This window comes from Lepidochelys kempii, chromosome 1 (genome assembly GCF_965140285.1).
Source record: "Lepidochelys kempii isolate rLepKem1 chromosome 1, rLepKem1.hap1, whole genome shotgun sequence".
NCBI lineage: Eukaryota > Metazoa > Chordata > Testudines > Cheloniidae > Lepidochelys > Lepidochelys kempii.
Genome location: NC_136380.1, coordinates 348,430,605 through 348,448,270, shown reverse-complemented (window position 1 = coordinate 348,448,270; position 17,666 = coordinate 348,430,605). Strand labels below are relative to the sequence as shown.

General features: G+C 50.1%; 1 protein-coding gene across 7 annotated transcripts in view; it reads left to right on the top strand.

Moving 5' to 3' along the window:
• STRIP2 (striatin interacting protein 2) overlaps positions 1 to 17,666 on the top strand; it is a 103,936-nt gene that overhangs the window by 26,918 nt on the left and 59,352 nt on the right. For 5 of the 7 annotated variants that reach the window (XM_078851196.1, XM_073328936.2, XM_073328934.2 and 2 more), the window contains exons 5-17: positions 1,296 to 1,416; positions 1,927 to 1,995; positions 3,026 to 3,132; positions 3,519 to 3,646; positions 5,055 to 5,240; positions 5,861 to 6,084; positions 7,449 to 7,514; positions 8,681 to 8,744; positions 10,158 to 10,229; positions 10,912 to 10,986; positions 12,932 to 13,029; positions 13,753 to 13,879; positions 16,987 to 17,087. In XM_078851196.1, the coding sequence (XP_078707322.1) occupies positions 1,296 to 1,416; positions 1,927 to 1,995; positions 3,026 to 3,132; positions 3,519 to 3,646; positions 5,055 to 5,240; positions 5,861 to 6,084; positions 7,449 to 7,514; positions 8,681 to 8,744; positions 10,158 to 10,229; positions 10,912 to 10,986; positions 12,932 to 13,029; positions 13,753 to 13,879; positions 16,987 to 17,087 (1,438 nt within the window). The remainder of the gene's footprint in view (positions 1 to 1,295; positions 1,417 to 1,926; positions 1,996 to 3,025; positions 3,133 to 3,518; positions 3,647 to 5,054; positions 5,241 to 5,860; positions 6,085 to 7,448; positions 7,515 to 8,680; positions 8,745 to 10,157; positions 10,230 to 10,911; positions 10,987 to 12,931; positions 13,030 to 13,752; positions 13,880 to 16,986; positions 17,088 to 17,666) is intronic. The other 2 variants (XM_078851195.1, XM_078851197.1) reach the window with 2 other exon arrangements.

Genomic DNA, 17,666 nt, shown 5'->3' with positions numbered 1-17,666 from the left:
CTGAGTGCATGACAGCAGGGGCCACGCAGACACTTTAGTGTGTGGCCGGCTAATACGGGGTAGATTTCACCCCAGCTGGATGCAAATAGCATCTTCATTTACACAAGCGTTTACGGTATTTCTGCATTGCCTGTCACCGTGGTATGCTAGTGTCCGCCGAAGGCTGTTGTGCATCCAGAGGCAGTGCTAATGTCATAGTTAAGAAATAAATCTCAGGAGACTGAATGGTTCATGGGATTGGGAATAGAAATTGAAGACTTAGATGTCTAGATCTGGATGCTGCCAGGTACTCGGCACCTAGGTTCTGCAGTAATTGGGCATTAGAAATGCCTAGTGTGGAGTTTGCTGGAATAAATCCAGTCCAGGTCAGCAGGGACTAAGTTATCACCTGCAGGCTGCTTGGTCTGCTTGAAAAGAGTCCCATAGGAGACCCTTTATGATCTCAATTTACAGCAGGGTCCCTCAGTGCCCAGCTGGGTGGTTCCTCACTAAGCATCTCCCTTTCCCCCACACTTGGCTTCTCTCCCCCCCCCCCCCCCGCCACTTCCTTCCTTCCTGTGTTTCCTTCTGTTCTTCCTTCTTCATGTTGTGCAGGTCAGCCAGGGAGTAATTGGATATTGTCAGGCTGATCTTCGGCACTATGAGACCCTCACTTTCTGAGTTAATTTCTCTTCCCCTCCTCCCAAATCATGACCAACCTTACATGAAATGGAAACTGGAAGTGTTTGCCCTTCATCATTTGCCCCTGTTGAGGGAGGTTTCTTTGACTGGGCGTTGGCGATTCCTGCACGTGGATGTATTGTTGTGCAGTTATTTAATATCAGCCGTCTTGTGAGGGTGGACGGGTGGAATTAGGGGTTGGTTCTCGGTGCAGTTCCTCCTGGATTGTTGTCTAGCACCAAATCCAGGGAATTGATTTAATGCATTATACCCAGATGATTCTGGCAAGCAACCCACACCCCCTGCTGCAGAGAAAGGCGAAACCGCCCCCACACGGCCAATCTGACTTGGGGGAAATTCCCTCCCCACCCCACATATGGTGATCAGTTAGACTCTGAGCATGTTGGCTGCAGAATTGGAGAGAAACCAGTGGTTGAATGGGAAGCTGAGCCCAAACTCCCCTCTCACTCCGATAAGTGGTCCCTCCATATCGCGATGGAGGAAGCTTGCATGGTTGCTGCTCCTGTTCCCTGTACTCCAGTCCTGCCAGCCTGGTACCTTTCACCAACACTAACTTCACCTTAAAGCTGCCTCTCTTCCCATGGTTTGCTCCATCGGCCTCTCTGTTCTCCCAGGTGTATTTGGCGAGTGTGACATAGAAGCGGAGGTCCTACATTGGTCTCGGCACAATAACTTCCTGCTGTACCAGATGGGGACTTTCTCAGCCTTCCTGGAGCTACTGAACATGGAGATTGAGTGAGAGGGTTTAGCATTCTCTGGTCTGCTCTCGTCTTTATAACACATATGTCTGTGGGATGCCCCCATTTGGTTTTGGCTACTTGCTAGTGGAGTGGGGGGGAGGGTTGAACAAAGGTGGTCTAATCACCAGAGCAGTTAACTCTGTGAGAGCGAGATGGTTTAATGTAGAAAGGACCATTTAGTGTAGATGGTTTAGTGTAGAAAGACCCAAGGAGGCTGTGGAATCTCCGTCATTGGCAGGTTTTAAGAACAAGTTAGACAAACACCTGTCAGGAATGGTCTAGTTATTACATAGTCCTGCCTTGGGTGCAGGGGACTGGACTAGATGACCTACTGTAGTCCCTTCCAGTCCTACACTTCTATGAGTCTTTGGCTATTCATAGTGTAAATGGGCCCTAGATGTGGCCTTGTCTGGTCTGAGTGGTGGAGTCTCTCACCATCCTGAGCAGCAACTGACTGACGGGAGATTTGACCACGAACTCCTGTTGTCCTCTTTCTTCATTGCAGCAACAGCCAGGCTTGCAGCAGTGCCCTGAGGAAACCAGCTATCTCCTTAGCAGATAGCACAGAGCTCAGGTAACCTGTCTTTTCACCCCATGTCCTCCATTCTAGAACCTGTCCGCCCACCCGCCCTTAAGTGGGACGTGAGCTGTCAGGTCAGCGGGCTCCCAGTCCGTCTGTCCGCTGCCTTGGCCAAAGTGCCAGGGAAATCCCCAGGCTTATTTTTTAGGCATCAGAGCTCTTCAGGCTAAGTTCAGCGAGGGTGTCTGGTGGCCCCATCAGTTGCCTTGCAGAGAGAGGCGAGTGCCTTCAGCTCTCTGGGCCAGCAGAGTCTGGCTTTGCTACTGCAGCTGCACATTCAGCTCCTGGGAGGAAAGGGGATGAAACCTCAAGTCGTCTTATGGCCCCTACTCCCTCTTTGGCCTTGAAGGGGCATTGATGGACTCCCCAGAAGATTGCAGCAAGTCCTTTGCTGTGGGGAAGGTTGCCTGGATATGCTGTAGTTGAAGGAATATGTGGGGAGAGATGATCAAACTGAGGGGGGTCAGGAACAGGTGGGTAAACCCATAATCCAAGGGGGAAGCAGTATCTCAGATGAGAAAATGCAGTTTATTTTAGTCGTCCTTTCTGTCACCTTGCTGGCCCCATGGGATCATTCCAGGGCATCACCCTAACGCGGCGGGTCCCACAAGCATCTGCTGGTTGTACCCCGAGTAATTGCAATGCGGTGCGATGGAAGGTCCAGCCTTTGAGACCTGCAGGCTCTGACTCTGGCACAGGGGGCAGATGGTGGAACAGTCTGGATGGTAATGTAGGGCCTGCATGCTCTACTGCTGCCTAGCTGTTAGGGCAGAGCGAAGGTCACTGGATTGTTCCAGGAAAACCCCAGACCCCCTTCCTTCCAGACTTTCTCCTCCTCTTGGACCAGCCTTAGTAGTGGAAGGGGCAGGCTGGCCTCCTGACCACACCTGGGAGGAGGAGTAATTGGGAGCTGGTGAATGGAGAGGCTGGGATCCCCCGCAAATCCTACGGGGGGTGGCGACCTGTAGTGGAAATGGACTGTGGGTGGCTGTGCGACCTGCCTGTCATGATGCCTTCTCTCCAGGGTGCTGCTGAGTGTCATGTACCTGATGGTGGAGAACATCCGTGTGGAGGTGGAGGCCGACCCACCTGAGTGGAAGAGCTCCCGGGAGACCTTCAGGACAGAGCTGAGTGAGTAGCTGGCCACCCTCCAAAGCTCCATTTCTCTCTCACACGCAACCATGTCTGGGGGGGTGCAGCTCACTCCACTGTCCCGTGCTGTGACGGCCTCTGAGTAGTAGCTGTAAAACCAGAAGGAACAAACCACTATCAAATGTAAAGGGATCCCCCTTATTCCACCAGCCCAAGGTCAAGCCAAGTTTGGGCTAAGACTGTGGAGTCTTTAGTGATGGATGGGGGGGATTGTTGGGGGCTGGTTGCTGTTGGCACCATCAGCGAATACAATGTCCCTGACAAGGCCTGCATGACATGCTAATAAACTCACTCCAGCGGTGAGAGCATGGGAAGCGGGGGAGATTCTCTTTATTCTAAGCTTGTTTCGGTCCCGTCCCTCACAGGTTTTCCTGTGCACAGTGAAGAACCATTTGCTCTGTTGCTCTTCACCATGGTGGCCAAGTTCTGCAGTGGGCACGCTCCGCACTTCCCCATGAAGAAGGTCCTGCTCCTGCTGTGGAAGGTGCTTCTGGTGGGTGCAATTCTTTTGCTTTTCAAGAATCTCCTGAATCGGGGAGGGGGTTATATATTGGGAGGCTGCCACCTGGCCTCCCTTTGCTAATTAACTCAGCCTTGTAGAGGTCCCAGCATCGAAGTCTCCTCGTCACTTAAAACACATTTAATGCTAGATTGAAAAAGGCACTAGACAATATACAAGAGGGAGCAATCTGCACTGGTCCAAGGGGATCTCCTGGGTTGAGTTACTTTCACCACCAGCTTCTGTAACACAGAAACTTCTGAGCAAGAATGATCTGTGTATGCCTAGCATACAATCGCCCCATGAGCAACAGACTGTGTTGGGAGTTTATAAAGTATAAACCTCTCCAAGGTTACTGGATGAAGGGATGTGCCAGATGTGACATTTGGAGATTAGCAAAACATTTGTCATAGCATCTCAGGAAATCTTACTTGAGAAATGAATTCAGGTTGGCTTGGGGACAAAGAACATAATTTGGAAAGCAAACTGGTTGAAGAATCATACATGCAAGATTTTTGTGAGAGTTAAATATGGGCTGGAAAAGATAGGAGTAGGATACCGCAGGGGTTCCTGTTAGGTCCGGGCTCATTAAATACCATCCATAAATATCTGGAAGAGGGAGTAAGTGACATGTTACCCAAAAGGATGTAGAAATGCTGGGGAGGCGGGAGGCAATACAGCATATAGAAATCTGGATGAGAAATAACATCATGGAATGGAATGTGGAAAAACGTCCATGGGAAAGTAGTTTGGAAACACCCATAATTAAATGAGAGGAAAATGCCTGCCTGGGAAGCAGAAATACTCATTTATTTTATAGGCCCAGACGGGACCGTTCAGATCAGCTAGTCTGGGTTGCATGACTCTGGCTAGAGAGTTTCCTCGAGTGTGTTGAAAGATCACTGGGGATGGTAGTGGGCAGCAGATTAGGCGTGGGTTTGTAGCTTGATAGGGAACGAAAAAGGCCCCGCTGCGAGTTTTGGCTTTGGAGCCAGGAGGGAATAGCCCTCATCTTGCATGGCTGCACCTGGATTATCTTCCTAGGAGAGAGAAGATCTAGTTTCGCCCAGCAACAGTTAAGAGTGGGCACAGGCCTCCCTTTGCAGGGTGCAAACCCCAAAGAGAGAGGAGAATTACTTAGGGTAGCACAAGAGGAGCTGATGCTACGTCTACTCTGCGAGCTAGGGGTGTGATTCCCCTGCGTTTGCACACACACTGGAGTTAGGTCTCCTTACGCTAGAGCAGGTGTAAATAGCAGTGTCGCTGCACTAGTGTGGGAAGCGGCTGCAGAGGCAAGGCTGAGCTGTGCGGAGTACATCCCTGCTGGTTTCCGGGAAGGGGGGGGTGAGGCACGGCTCATTTTCCCTTCTTTCTCTTTTACACCTGGCCTGGTGGCCCGCAGTTCACCCTGGGGGGATTTGAAGCCCTCCAGGCCATGAAAATGAGGAAGCGGGAGGCGCTGGGCCTGCCGCCTCTCCCGGAGGACAGCATCCAGGTTATGCGCCGCATGCGGGCTGCGTCGCCTCCCACCTACACCATCGAACTCCTGGACCAGCAGCCGTCGAAACGTGGGCACCGGAGCAGGCGGGTGAGAGCTCGTGATAGCAGAGGCTCCTGGGATGTAGCTCGTGGCGTGGCATTCCTCCAGAAGGGAACTTCCATCCAACAGGAGAGGCTGCATTCAGTAGTGCCCTTCTCTTCGCCCGGTTTGCAGCGGTGGGGGGTGGGCGTGTTCACCGGTCACGTCCTGGAGATGGCATGCTTGCTTTCCTATTAAGAAAGCAAGAGTGCATCCCAATCATCTAATCCCCAGCTAAGAGGAGCAAAGCACGACGTACTGAACTACTGACCGCAAACCAGGGCTCTCCTCTAGTTCAGCTGGTTGAGCTGATGCTTTATGCTTAGCAGTTCCAAAGTTTGCAGAAACAAATCGGATTCAAAGGGGGCAGGATACCTTCCGCCACTTCCTCTGGGGCGGGCAGAAAATCCAGCAGCCAGGGGCTCCATTTTGAAGGTAGGGAGGATGTGCTTCATCCAGGCTGAGATGCCAAATAAAGAGACAAGGCAAAATGATGGAAGTCCTTGCTCAGGAGAAACTTCAGTATTCAGCCCATGCAGCTTCCTGACCCCCTAGGGAAGTGGAGCCTGAGGGTTTGTAAAATCCTTCCTCCTCCCCACTGATTTCTCCTCTGTTTCCACATGTGACAGCCCCTGGTGAAGCAAGACAGCCTGGACATGTATAATGAGAGGGACCCTTTCAAGAACGATGAGGCTGGAGTGGATGAAGAGGAAAATGACGATGTAGACAGCGGGATTGAGGGGGAGCTGGACCTGATGGAACGGGAAGCGATCATCCAGGCTGTGCCAGCTCAGCGCCCGCCCATCGAGCGGGTGTCCTTCCCCAAAGGGCTTCCATGGGCACCCAAAGTCAGGTATAACCCTCTCGTTTCATTGTCATCCGCCCCTGCCCCAACTCCCCTTAAGTTGCAATGAATTACTGGTGGAACGTTTGCCTGGTACTTGTTGGACTGAAAAGGCTTCACTGTTTTCCCTACTTGGCTTTTCTCATACCACCTTTGGCTGGGATCTCCCAAGACTTTACAAGCCAAGTAAGGTCAAATCAGGTCCATGGCGGGGGGATGCTGGCCACCATGGAAATCCCAAGTGTTGCAGGAAGTAGGGTTGGTGGTTCTGTTGTACTCCATGTGCAAGACCCCTTGGCTTGCTCCTTCTTACAGATGGGGGATGAAGGTCAGTGTTACTAGCCAGTATTGGTAGTCCAGAGCTGGGTACATCCCCAGTTGTGGCCTTAGGGAATTAGTCTTGACAGCTGTTTAATGAAATCATCTCTTGTCAGATAAACAGTGAGTCTTTTACCTGCCTGGATGGTGAGCGTCCTCCAGTGGCTTCACTGTGATCTGGGAGCTCAGAGAACATCAGTTGTAGGTCTGGGGTGCGGGGCATGCCTCTTTCTAGAGCTGATACTGATCCATGAGTTGTGTTATGCGTAGTGGCTGAGATCCTGGCGCGACTGAAGTCAATGCGAGATTCGCCATTGACTTCAGTAGAGCCAGGATTTGACCTGGACTTTAAAATGCAGGAGCCCACGTAATTCTCTGGTTTGGGAGCAGTGCAAGGGTTAAAGCTGATCAGCTGGGCTAAACGAAGCTGCTGCCAGGCCTGTTCACTGCCCTGCTCATTAAAATGGGCAGGACCCTGTTTCCCATGGGGCTCTGATGTCTCTATCTCTGCATATGCAATACTGCAGGGCCCCACGGTTATTCTCTCACCCTGCATGTTAAGTGACTTTTGGTTTGGTTGCAAATTCCCCATAGAATATGGAATTCAGCTGGGTTAGTTTTGCCTCTCACAGCTTCACCTGGTAATACAAATTCTACTGATGGTGTTAAGCTACCAGTTCTAGGGAAGGATGCACAAGGCAAAACAGCACCAACTTGCTCTTCGACACCTGTAGGGCCAATAAGGTGGACTGCAGATGGCCCTTGATGACTTGCAGAGAGCAGAGTGGTTGGATAAGAAGGGGCTGGTTTTACAGAGTCGCTTTCTCAACCATACCCACATGTTAAATGGCTCTAGAGGTTTAGGATAAATCCCGATCATCTTGTTTATATTGCAGCCGTTTGCCAGGTGTCAGTAACGACTCCACTAAGCAATACTCCAGGGCTGGATGTTACATGCAGGGGGTCTGGTATTCGGTGTCCAAGCAAACTTGGTACTGACAGGACATGTGTGTTTTCCCCTCTCTCCCTGGTTGTTTCTCCTGCCACTCTATCAGACAGAAGGACATTGAGCATTTCCTGGAGGCAAGTAGGAACAAATTCATTGGATTCACCCTCGGACAGTGAGTATTGGGCATCTGGGAGAATAGAGTTGGTTTGGCTTTTGCCAGCAAAGTCTGTCCCCTGATCTCCTGTCATTGCCACGTTCGATTGCTGCTGGGAGGTGTTAGTCCTCGGCTTTCTTGAGGAGGCTGGCACCCTGAAGGCTTAGGAGGATGCTTGGCCATTTTCAGTCTGTATCAGAACCATGTTGCAATGTAAAACCATGTTCTAACGGACAGTGCTTGCTCCAAAGAGCTTACGGTCTAATGAAAAACAGAGCAAGTGTGGAGAACCAGATGCTTCCTGAGCCCTTGCTTGCACGGTCATAGCTGGCCCGGGTCGTCTTATTCCACAGGTCTGATTGATTCCGTTATAAATTTGCCTTTTGATGGGAGGGGGAGGAGAGTAAGGAGGTGGGAATGTAGGGAGTGGGAGGGGCAGTGGGAGTTGTGGCTGGTACAGATACCTTAGTCCAGAAAAATCCCTGCGTACATTGTGGCATCAGTGTGGGCAGGGGCTGGAAGCTGCTGGTGTGGCAGCAGAAGGGCTGCCAGGAGAGAAGATTTTCACAGGCCACCTTGGAAACTTCCACAGCTGATTCTGGCTGCGTTAGCTGGGTGGCAACGAAGGTGGCTGGGGCTCAGTCTGGTCCGGTGTGAGAGGCAGGAGGGAGTCGACAAGTCCTGCGCTGACCCCTGGTGTTGCTGAGCCATCCACGAGCTGGGAGCTAGTTGTATCTTACAGGCGTGGGACTGGCCGTGGGTGGCCTGGGAGACCTTCAGAGAACAACCAGATACTGCAGGGGGGGATGTTTGGTGATCCAGTGAGCGCTTTTCTCTCTGAGTCAGGAACAAACCTGTGCCCTTCGGAGCAGAGCTGGAAAGCACTGGCTGCCGACCTTCCCTTTCTGTGTAGCTGTGGTCATGGGGCAGAGTATCAGAGTTCATAAAACCGTGTGCCTTTTGTCGCATGTCCTAGGAGCATCTGCCCCTCTGGCAGAGCGGAGATGGGGGCGGGGAAGAGGGGCGGGTGATCTTGGCATTTAGACATTGAGTTTCTGGAACATCTGGGTTTCGTTCATCTGACAGCAGACTGCCTGCCTTCTGCTCTAAATCCAAAAGGGAAAGTGTCCGTTCCAGATCTCCCTTTTGGGCTTGTACCGATCTTCTTTCTTACCTTCCTGCAGGGACACGGATACCTTAGTAGGGTTGCCCCGGCCCATCCACGAAAGCGTGAAGACTCTAAAGCAGGTAATGCAGTGGCTCTGTGCCTTAAACATCTGCTGTTGTTCTGATCTGCGGGATTTTGATATAGGGGATGGCTTGTCCAATGTCTTGAATTGCTAGAACGCCACTGGTTCTTATACCTGGCAGTGCTGGGATGCAGCCACCTCTGGGGTGGGAACTCGTGCATAGTATATTCCATAGGAGCGGGGGAAATCTTTGGCCAGGATCACCAATGCAAAAGAGAACGTCAGTGTGCACACCGAGCAGACGGGATGTCTGGCTTAGCGTCTTGTGCATGCAAACTTTGCAGCTCTGTCTGTCTGCCTTGGGAGGCTGACAAACTGAGTCAACCCTGTGGGGATTTGAACTTCGTTGCACTGGGGAGTCTAGGTGTTCTCCCTTGGACCTCTAACCCATCCTGTGTGGCTAGGATTGCTTCCCCAATAGAATTCACATTACTCCTGAAGCCTGAACCTGCCCCCACACCCTGTACTTATACCCCAGTTCAAGCGCCCCCAGAAAAAAATAGGGGGTACTCAGCACCCACCAGCCACAGCTGTTGAGGGGGGCCACCAGATCAGCTGTCTGGCAGCTGGAGGGAGGTGCTTGGGGGAGGGGAGAGAGCAGCAAGCAGTGGGTGGGCAGGGGGCCTTGGGGGAGGGGTGGAGCACGGGCGGGTAGAGGCAGAATGAGGGTGGGGCCTTAGGGGAGGGGGTGGAGCGTGGCAGGAAGGGGCAGAGTGGGGGTGGGGAGCCTCAGGGGGGCAGGGTTGCAGCACCCACCGGGAAGAATAAATCCGCTCCTGTGCCCCAGGTCCTATTGCTTTCCAGCACCTGGCTGAAGAAGACCAAATACAGGAAACTAAAAGGAAAGACTCTCTCCACCCACCCCTTTTTAATCAGTCCTCTGGGTCTCTGTTAACAGTCTGTCCCTGACTGAGGCCTTCGGCTGCTATCACAATATAAATAAGTGATGAAATCATAGGTTTTAACCATCTGAGTTCATTAAATCTGCCCTGGAATCTTTTGCAAGCATTAGGGTTGTTAACCCCGGTGCTGGCCAAACTAAACTCGCCCTGCAGTTGCATTTGGATGATGCAGCAGACTTTGTCTCTTCTCCTTCACTGATGTTGCTATGCACTGTTAAGCACTTGCTGGGTTGTGCTCCAGAGGATGCTGCATTTCAGTACTGGTTGAAGTGATTTCTGCTTGTCCTAGGAGGAGTTTGGGTAGTTTGTAAAGCATGTCACAGCCATAGGAATATCCCACGTGGGATGAATTCTCACACCTCTGTGAAGATCTTTTCTGGTGGGATCTGTAAATCTAACCCTACCCTGGCTGAACAGGAGAGGGAGATTGGCCTGTTTTTCATTGCACAGTGTGTTCCTTCTCTTTCAGTCCTGGTGTTATTCTGCCTCTCTGGTTTGTGTTTCTCCAGCACAAGTATGTCTCTATCTCGGATGTTCAGATCAAAAACGAAGAGGAGCTGGAGAAGTGTCCCATGTCACTGGTAAGAAACCAGTACCCTCCACAGCTAGACTGTGTGTCTGAAGGAGCAGTTTCTAAGGAGTGCGTCATTGTCGAGTGTTACCATGGCATGCTGATTGCTCTGTGTGTGTCCACGGAGGGCTGAAGTGAAGATATCCAAGTGGAAAGGAAATAGCTTGAGTCTAGAAAGTGGCACCTCACTGCCCATTTGCTAGGACCCTGAGGGCTGCGTCTAAGTTACATGCAACAGAACAGGGCAACCACTGTCTACTTTTTGAAACAGGTACCAGCTTTGATACACAGATACAGACTGCATGGACTACAGGTCCTAAAATGCATTGCTCCACTTTGATCCCAGTGGGCGGGTTGCACAAGATGGAGCATTGCATGCTGGGACTTGTAGTCATTGGAGGCTGCATGCTTGTATTAAAGATGATGGCTGTGTCATCAAACGCCATAGGTTTACTTTGAGCCTCAGGACACGCATTGGCCTCCCCTTCTCTAAGGCAACACCATTCTTGGGCTTTGATCTGGATTGTACCTGTCCCAGCAGCAGTTCTGAAAAGCCAGGCAGCGTCCTGACACGGATGTGGTGCCGCTCCACCTCGAGCTGGGCTCTGGCGGGAGGGGGACATCTCTGACGTACCTCCGTGATTGAGTGACAGCTCTATTTTTTCCTTCCGTATCTGTTTGTCGCCTGCTAGGGGGAGGAGGAAGTTCAGGAAACCCCCTGTGAGATGCTCTATCGGGCAATGTTATACAACCTCCCCCAGTATATGGTAAGTCTATATTTTTTGAAAGCTCACCACTGGTGGTTTACTGAGCACCCTGGAGACTCAAATCATCAGTGCAGGCTTCCTTCTCACTAAGGTTCAGCCCTGACCTGGTGGAGCCACCTGCAGGGATAAGAGAGAGTTCAGCTTCATTGGCCCACCCAACCCTTGTCCTCTCTGCTGAGACCATCACAGGGTAACCAGCCTTGTGGATACGGGGGAAGCAGTAGATGTGGTATATCTTGACTTTAGAAAGGCTTTTGGTACTATCTTGCATGATCTTCTCACAAACAAACAAGGGAAATACAACCTAGATGGAACTACTATAAGGTGGGTGCAGAAATGGTTGGAAAACCGTTCCCAGAGAGGAGTTATTAGTGGTTCACAGTCAAGCTGGAAGGGCATATCGAGTGGGGTCCTGCAAGGATCAGTTCTGGGTCCAGTTCTGTTCAATATCTCCATCAATGATTTAGATAATGGCATAGAGAGTATACTTATAAAGTTGGTGGACAATACCAAGCTCAAGGGGTTGCAAGTGCTTTGGAGGATAGGATTAAAATTCAGAATGATCTGGACAAACTGGAGAAATGGTCTGAAGTAAATAGGATGAAATTCAATAAGGACAAATGCAAAATATTCCACTTAGCAAGGAACAATCAGTCGTAGACATACAAAATGAGAAATGACTACCTAGGAAGGAGGACTGCAGAAAGGGATTTAGAGGTCATAGTGGATCAAAAGCTAAATATGAGTCAACAGTGTAACACTATTGCAAAAAAAGCAAACATCATTCTGGGATGTATTAGCAGGAGTTTTGTAAGCACGACATGAGAAGTTATTCTTCTACTCCACTCCGCGCTGATTAGGCCTCAACTGGAATATTCGCAAAAAGAAAAGGAGTACTTGTGGCACCTTAGAGACTAACCAATTTATTTGAGCATAAGTTTTCGTGAGCTACAGCTCACTTCATCGGACGAAGTGAGCTGTAGCTCACGAAAGCTTATGCTCAAATAAATTGGTTAGTCTCTAAGGTGCCACAAGTACTCCTTTTCTTTTTGCGAATACAGACTAACACGGCTGTTACTCTGAAACTGGAATATTGTGTCCAGTTCTGGGTGCCAAATTTCAAGAAAGATGTGGACAAATTGGAGAACCAAAATTATTAAAGGTCTAGAAAACATGATCTATCAGGGAAGATTGGAAAAAAATTGGGTTTGTTTAGTCTGGAGAAGGGAAGACAGAGGGGACATAACTGTTTTCAAGTCCATAAAATGTTGTTACAGGGAGAAGGCAGAAGAATTGTTTTTCTTAACCTCTGAGGATAGGTTAACCTAACTGTCAGGGTGATTAAGCACTGGAATAAATTGCCTAGGGAGGTAGTGGAATCTCCATCATTGGAGATTTTTAAGAGCAATTTAGACAAACACCTGTCAGGGATGGTCTAGATAATACTTAGTCCTGCCATGAGTGCAGGGGACTGGACTAGATGATCTCTTGAGGTCCCTTCCAGTTAGTGCCAGAGTGGTATTGGGTCTGTGATAGGGACCCTTGTCATGCTAGGAACTGACCTCCAAACCACCAGCTTGCTGCAGATGGGCCAGCAAACAGCTTGATGACCACTGTGAGTCACTACTTGGCTAAGTTTGAACAGGCAGCCCAACAATGAAAGAGTCGGTATGCCACTCCCAATTCCCAGAGCCAAACTGCCCACCTTGTAGGACGTCTACTTACAGCTCTGCTGGAGGCTTCACTTCCCCTGTTAGTTTCAGGAGTAGCCCAGCCTGTGTCCTGCACATAACCTGAGACCAACGCTGGTTCCAGGCTGCAACTCCGTCACATGAGCGAAAACGAAATTCCTTCCTCCCGCCACGTGTTGTTTGTACACGGGCCTCTAGTGCCTGCTTGTTCTCAATGTATTTGGGGGCTGGGGGGGATTCCTCTCCCTCTGCAGATTGCTTTGCTGAAGATTCTCCTGGCTGCAGCACCCACCTCCAAAGCCAAGACCGACTCCATCAACATCCTGGCAGACGTGTTGCCCGAGGAGATGCCGTAAGTGCGTGGGTGGGTGACAGGCAGCTGAGTGCTGGCTGTTTCAGCAACAACGCGGTCTCCTGGCTGATGTGGGTAATGCAGCGATTTCCCATTTCTGGGATGGCAGAATCCACATGTTCCTCTGGAGATGAAGTTTCTGTTTTCATGGGGAAAAAGGGATCCATGTGAGTGAATGGTCTTTGCTGGACCTCTGACCCTTTCAGTGCCGCAGGCTGTACCAGACCAGTCCTCGTGCTCTGTTAACGTGAATGGCTGTGACCCCAATTGATCTCTACTGGGAGTGACCCATGCTTGTTCACCTGATTCAGTAGAGCTCTTGTGGCCAGAATGCAGCACAAAAGAAAAGGCTATTTATGGCAAAATGTCAAAATTAAACCAACCAGTACAAGAAGTAAAGCTTTACTGCTCTGTAGGCAGAGTGCGTCTCTGGGAGAGCCCTTTTCGTTCTAGTTTACTCCTGTAACAAGCTCCATCCCAGATTCTCCTTGTGTGCTGTAGTCCATCCGTTCTGTGACCCACTATGGTGCCCCTAGGCAGGACATGTTGGGAGCAGGAGGCCCAGGGATAAGTGCGGGGTCCTGTTTGGGTGGCAGGTTCAGTGGAAAAACCCCCTTTATATAGAGCCCATGCAGATGAATAGAAACCAATCAGAACAAAAATCCCATCCCAGTAATGCTCATTGTACATGGATCTGTCCCTCCCTTTCTCCTTCCACACTAGCATCACAGTTCTTCAGAGCATGAAATTGGGGGTCGATGTAAACAGACACAAAGAGATCATTGTGAAGAGCATTTCGGCCACGCTGCTGCTGCTGCTGAAGCATTTCAAACTGAACCACATCTACCAGGTGAGCTTTATATGAGAAGGCCATTGCTAGGTGCTTCGCAGGGCAGGTGTGTTCAGGTTAGTATCGCCTGGAGAGCAGCTGCGGCTTGGTCTACCTCAGTGGTGACCTTTAGCCCCAGGGCATATCCTCTTTAGCATTATTAGCACAGGACGAGTGACAGTACATGTCTTGGCTTTGGTTGTGTTTGGGTCACTTCCACAAGGCTGTGTCCCCTTGTAAACCTCCACATGATTATTTCACCGTGGCCAAAACTTGGCTACATCTGTGTTCAGCCTGAAGGGAAGACATTTCTTTCCCCCTGCCAGGAGTGGGAAGGGGATGGGGACTAGCCAAACCCCTCTGAGGCCTTGTCTAAACTACAGGTAGTCGGGGAATCTAGAGTTAAGAGTTAGAGACTTTCGCCTTTGCATCCTAACACAGTTTCGTTTGGCCTGAGTCTAAACCGGACCGAACGGTGTTGTGACCATGCTAAGGGGTTCCCTTATTAACAATGGCTGACTAAACACTACATTGGGCTGCATCCTCGGCCCAGTAGTGCAGCCACTTTGCATGCCGAATACCCATTTGACATTAATACACTAAATTTTATGATCCCCAGCTGCAGTGGGTCCCTCATGCCCCCTTATGTGTTTGCAACTTGCTCCCCTCAGCACAGGAGGGCGTTCTCTCATTTTCCCCCTTTATTGTGGCACGAGGGTGCATGCGATCCAGCAGGTAATGCAGAGAAATGGCATCCAGGGGGCTCCTAGGTTCTGATCCTGCTTGTTGTTTAACCCTGGGTGAGACATTAAAGTGCCTTTTGCATCTGTCACCTGTGCTGGAAAACGGAGCAAAAAAAGCAGGAACCTCTCAGCGATCCAGCTGCTATTCCTGAGCTTAGACTGCCAGGGCAATAAACTCCATTTCAAGCAGAACAAACCAGATTTACGTCCTGGCTCTAGTTTTGTGACCCTTCATGTTTGTGTAAATGTCACATCCAGCTGCGTGTGTATATCAGGGTCACTGAGGTTACTGGTAAAATGATGTTCCGGCCAGGTGCTTTGTTCACCCAGGGGCTTTGCCAAGGGTTGCTCCCTGCTGCGTCTGTCTGCTTGTACCAGAGCTTGGCTGTTGTGGAGCCAAGTGATCAGCAGAAATGAGGGTCCTCTTCCTGTTTGTAATTAATCTGCAAACAGCATGTCACCTAAGGTGACCAGATAGCAAGTGTGAAAAATTGGGACAGGGTGTAATAGGCACCTATACAAGACAAAGCCCCAAATATCAGGACTGTCCCTATAAAATCAGGACATCTGGTCACCCTGATGTCACCTCATTCTGGGAAACGTGGGACTGTCAGACCACCAGTGTGCTGGGCTGGCCAGCGGTTGGCCAGAAGCTGGAGGGGACTTGGCTAATCAGTGGAGACTCCCAGCCAGGAGGGGACAGAGAGCCATGGCCCCCCGACTTTTTACCAGCCGTAAGAGCGAGTGACGGGGGGAGTGGGAAGGGGTCTTGAAGGAAGAGGTGGTGCGAGGGTGGGGCCTCAGGGGGAGTCATAGCACAGGGCCACGGTTTGGGCACCTGTGCCCCCTACCCCTTTTAGGGCGCTTCTGCCCCCCTGCTTCCAGTGCTGTCTCTCTGTACATCCTCCATGGTTCTGTTGGAAGACTGTGAGGTGATGTCCGTGCTGCAGCTGGCAGCGTGCCTCCCAGCCTGGTCAGACCAACAGGAACTGGCTCTGCTTTAGCTAGTGGGCTAAATAGATGTGTGTGGCTGTTGCTAGACGGGCTCAGGCAGGCTTGGACTTGGGTAGTGAGCCCGAGCTGCTACCCATGCCCACTCTGCTATTTTTAGCACACTAGCTCTGCCTGAGTTAGTGCGTGGCTCACTCTCAGCTGTAGTGTAGACATACCCAAAGAGGGACCAACAGTTCTGCTTGGTGAGAAAAAAGGGAGCTCCCCCTGGTTGAGCTATTAGCTGAGACCAGCTTAGCATGACCCCTGTGGGCCAGTCTTTGCATTTTACAGTGCTGCTCTGTCTGCTCCCATACTCTGTATTAGGAATTTAGAACCAGGAGTCCAAACTCCTTGGTCTTGTTTTGACTCTGAGTTTGGCTTGCTGTGTGACCCTGGGCCAGTCAGTCCCCCTCTGTGTGCCTTAGGGCTTGTCTACACATGGAGATTAATCGGGAATATGGAAGAGTGTGAATTTAAAGCAGAGTAGTGCTTCCTGACCAATTCAATCTGTGGATGCTCTTGTTCTGGCCTTGTTCCAAATTAGTTTAATCCACTTCCAAAGTGGTTTACGCTAATTTGCAACAAGTGTGTCCATACATGGACTTAACCAGCAGTAGCTATTTTGGAATAACTCCCCGTGTAGACAAGCCCTTAATGACCCTCTTTGTAAAACACGGTCAGGGAAGAGAGAAACATGAGGCATCATTGTAATGTTTGTAAACACTTCAAGATGCTCTGATGGGAAGAGACTGGCTACTGGTGCCTAAACACCAGAGTAGGGGTGCAGTTTGTAATACCTAGACAGAGAATGGATAAGTATTAATTGTGTCCGAATCACCACTGTCCAAAGTCATTGAGCACTGACAACTTGTTCTGTGCTGTGTAAAAATAAAGGAAGAAACCATTCCTTCCAATGGGAGTTTGCTCTAAATCCCTGGGTAATTGGTTAGAAGAGGAATGCCTCTATTTGTAGCAATCTATATACAGATCAGTTGTGCTTTAGGTTGTAGCCATTGCAACCATATTTCCAAAGGCTTTAGGATTAAATATTAACAGAGGGAGAGAACTGAAGATGCATGTACAAAGTTTGTTTTTTAGTTAAAACTTGGAAAGGGCTGGAGAGACCATTTGGCAGAGAGAGAAGGAGGCTGTTCCAGAGAGCAGGCTCTGCAGATGAGATCCCTCTCGCTTCAGCAATTGTAGGGTTGTGGGGAGAAATGTACAGGAGACTGGCACCGGGCATACGGGGAAGAGCCAAGAGAGAGAAGGTCCAGCTGCGGCGAATCCATGGAAGAAGGTTTTTAATTGGATGCAGAAATGTGGCTTTTGTTTGATTTATTTATTTTTTTTAACTACACTGCCTGACTGTGTGCGTTCACCTCTTTTCTGCAGTTTGAGTATGTGTCTCAGCACTTGGTGTTTGCCAACTGTATCCCGCTGATCCTGAAGTTCTTTAACCAGAATATCATGTCCTACATCACTGCCAAAAACAGGTACAGCCCATTTGCAGCAGTTCCTTTTCCTCCTGCGCTTAGTAGGGGCTTTGTGTGCGTGGAGATCTTCCTCTTGTGGTCACCAATGCAGCTGTAAGGGGCCATGTTCTAGGCAGGACAGAGTACTAGAGAACACATGACAGGGAAACAGCCCTGTGCAGGTTAGAGGCATGGGGTAGACAGAATCTCCTGGGCCTTCACCTCCCGTGTCTATCACTCAGCTCTTTGGACCCCGACCAGCTGGCTTTAAATAGTCACAGAAGTGTCACTGAATTCCACTGCTGCTTATTATCAGTGCCTTGAAATAGGAGGGCCTTTATTTTACTCTGTGATTCGAGATATTGGACTTGTTAATTAAATCTATATATGCCATGTCTGGATGCGCACACACGCACGCACCTCCAAACACACCTACACCTACATAGAGAACAGAGGAATAAGGCTAGACATGCATAAGTTCCTTCCAGGGAAGCACAGTTCTGTTTCCTTTGCTCTCCTGTTACTTTCTGGACGTGGGACAGCTGGAAGTTTCAGTTTACTGTAGGACTTGGTATTTGGGCACGCCCGAAATGCAGTTCC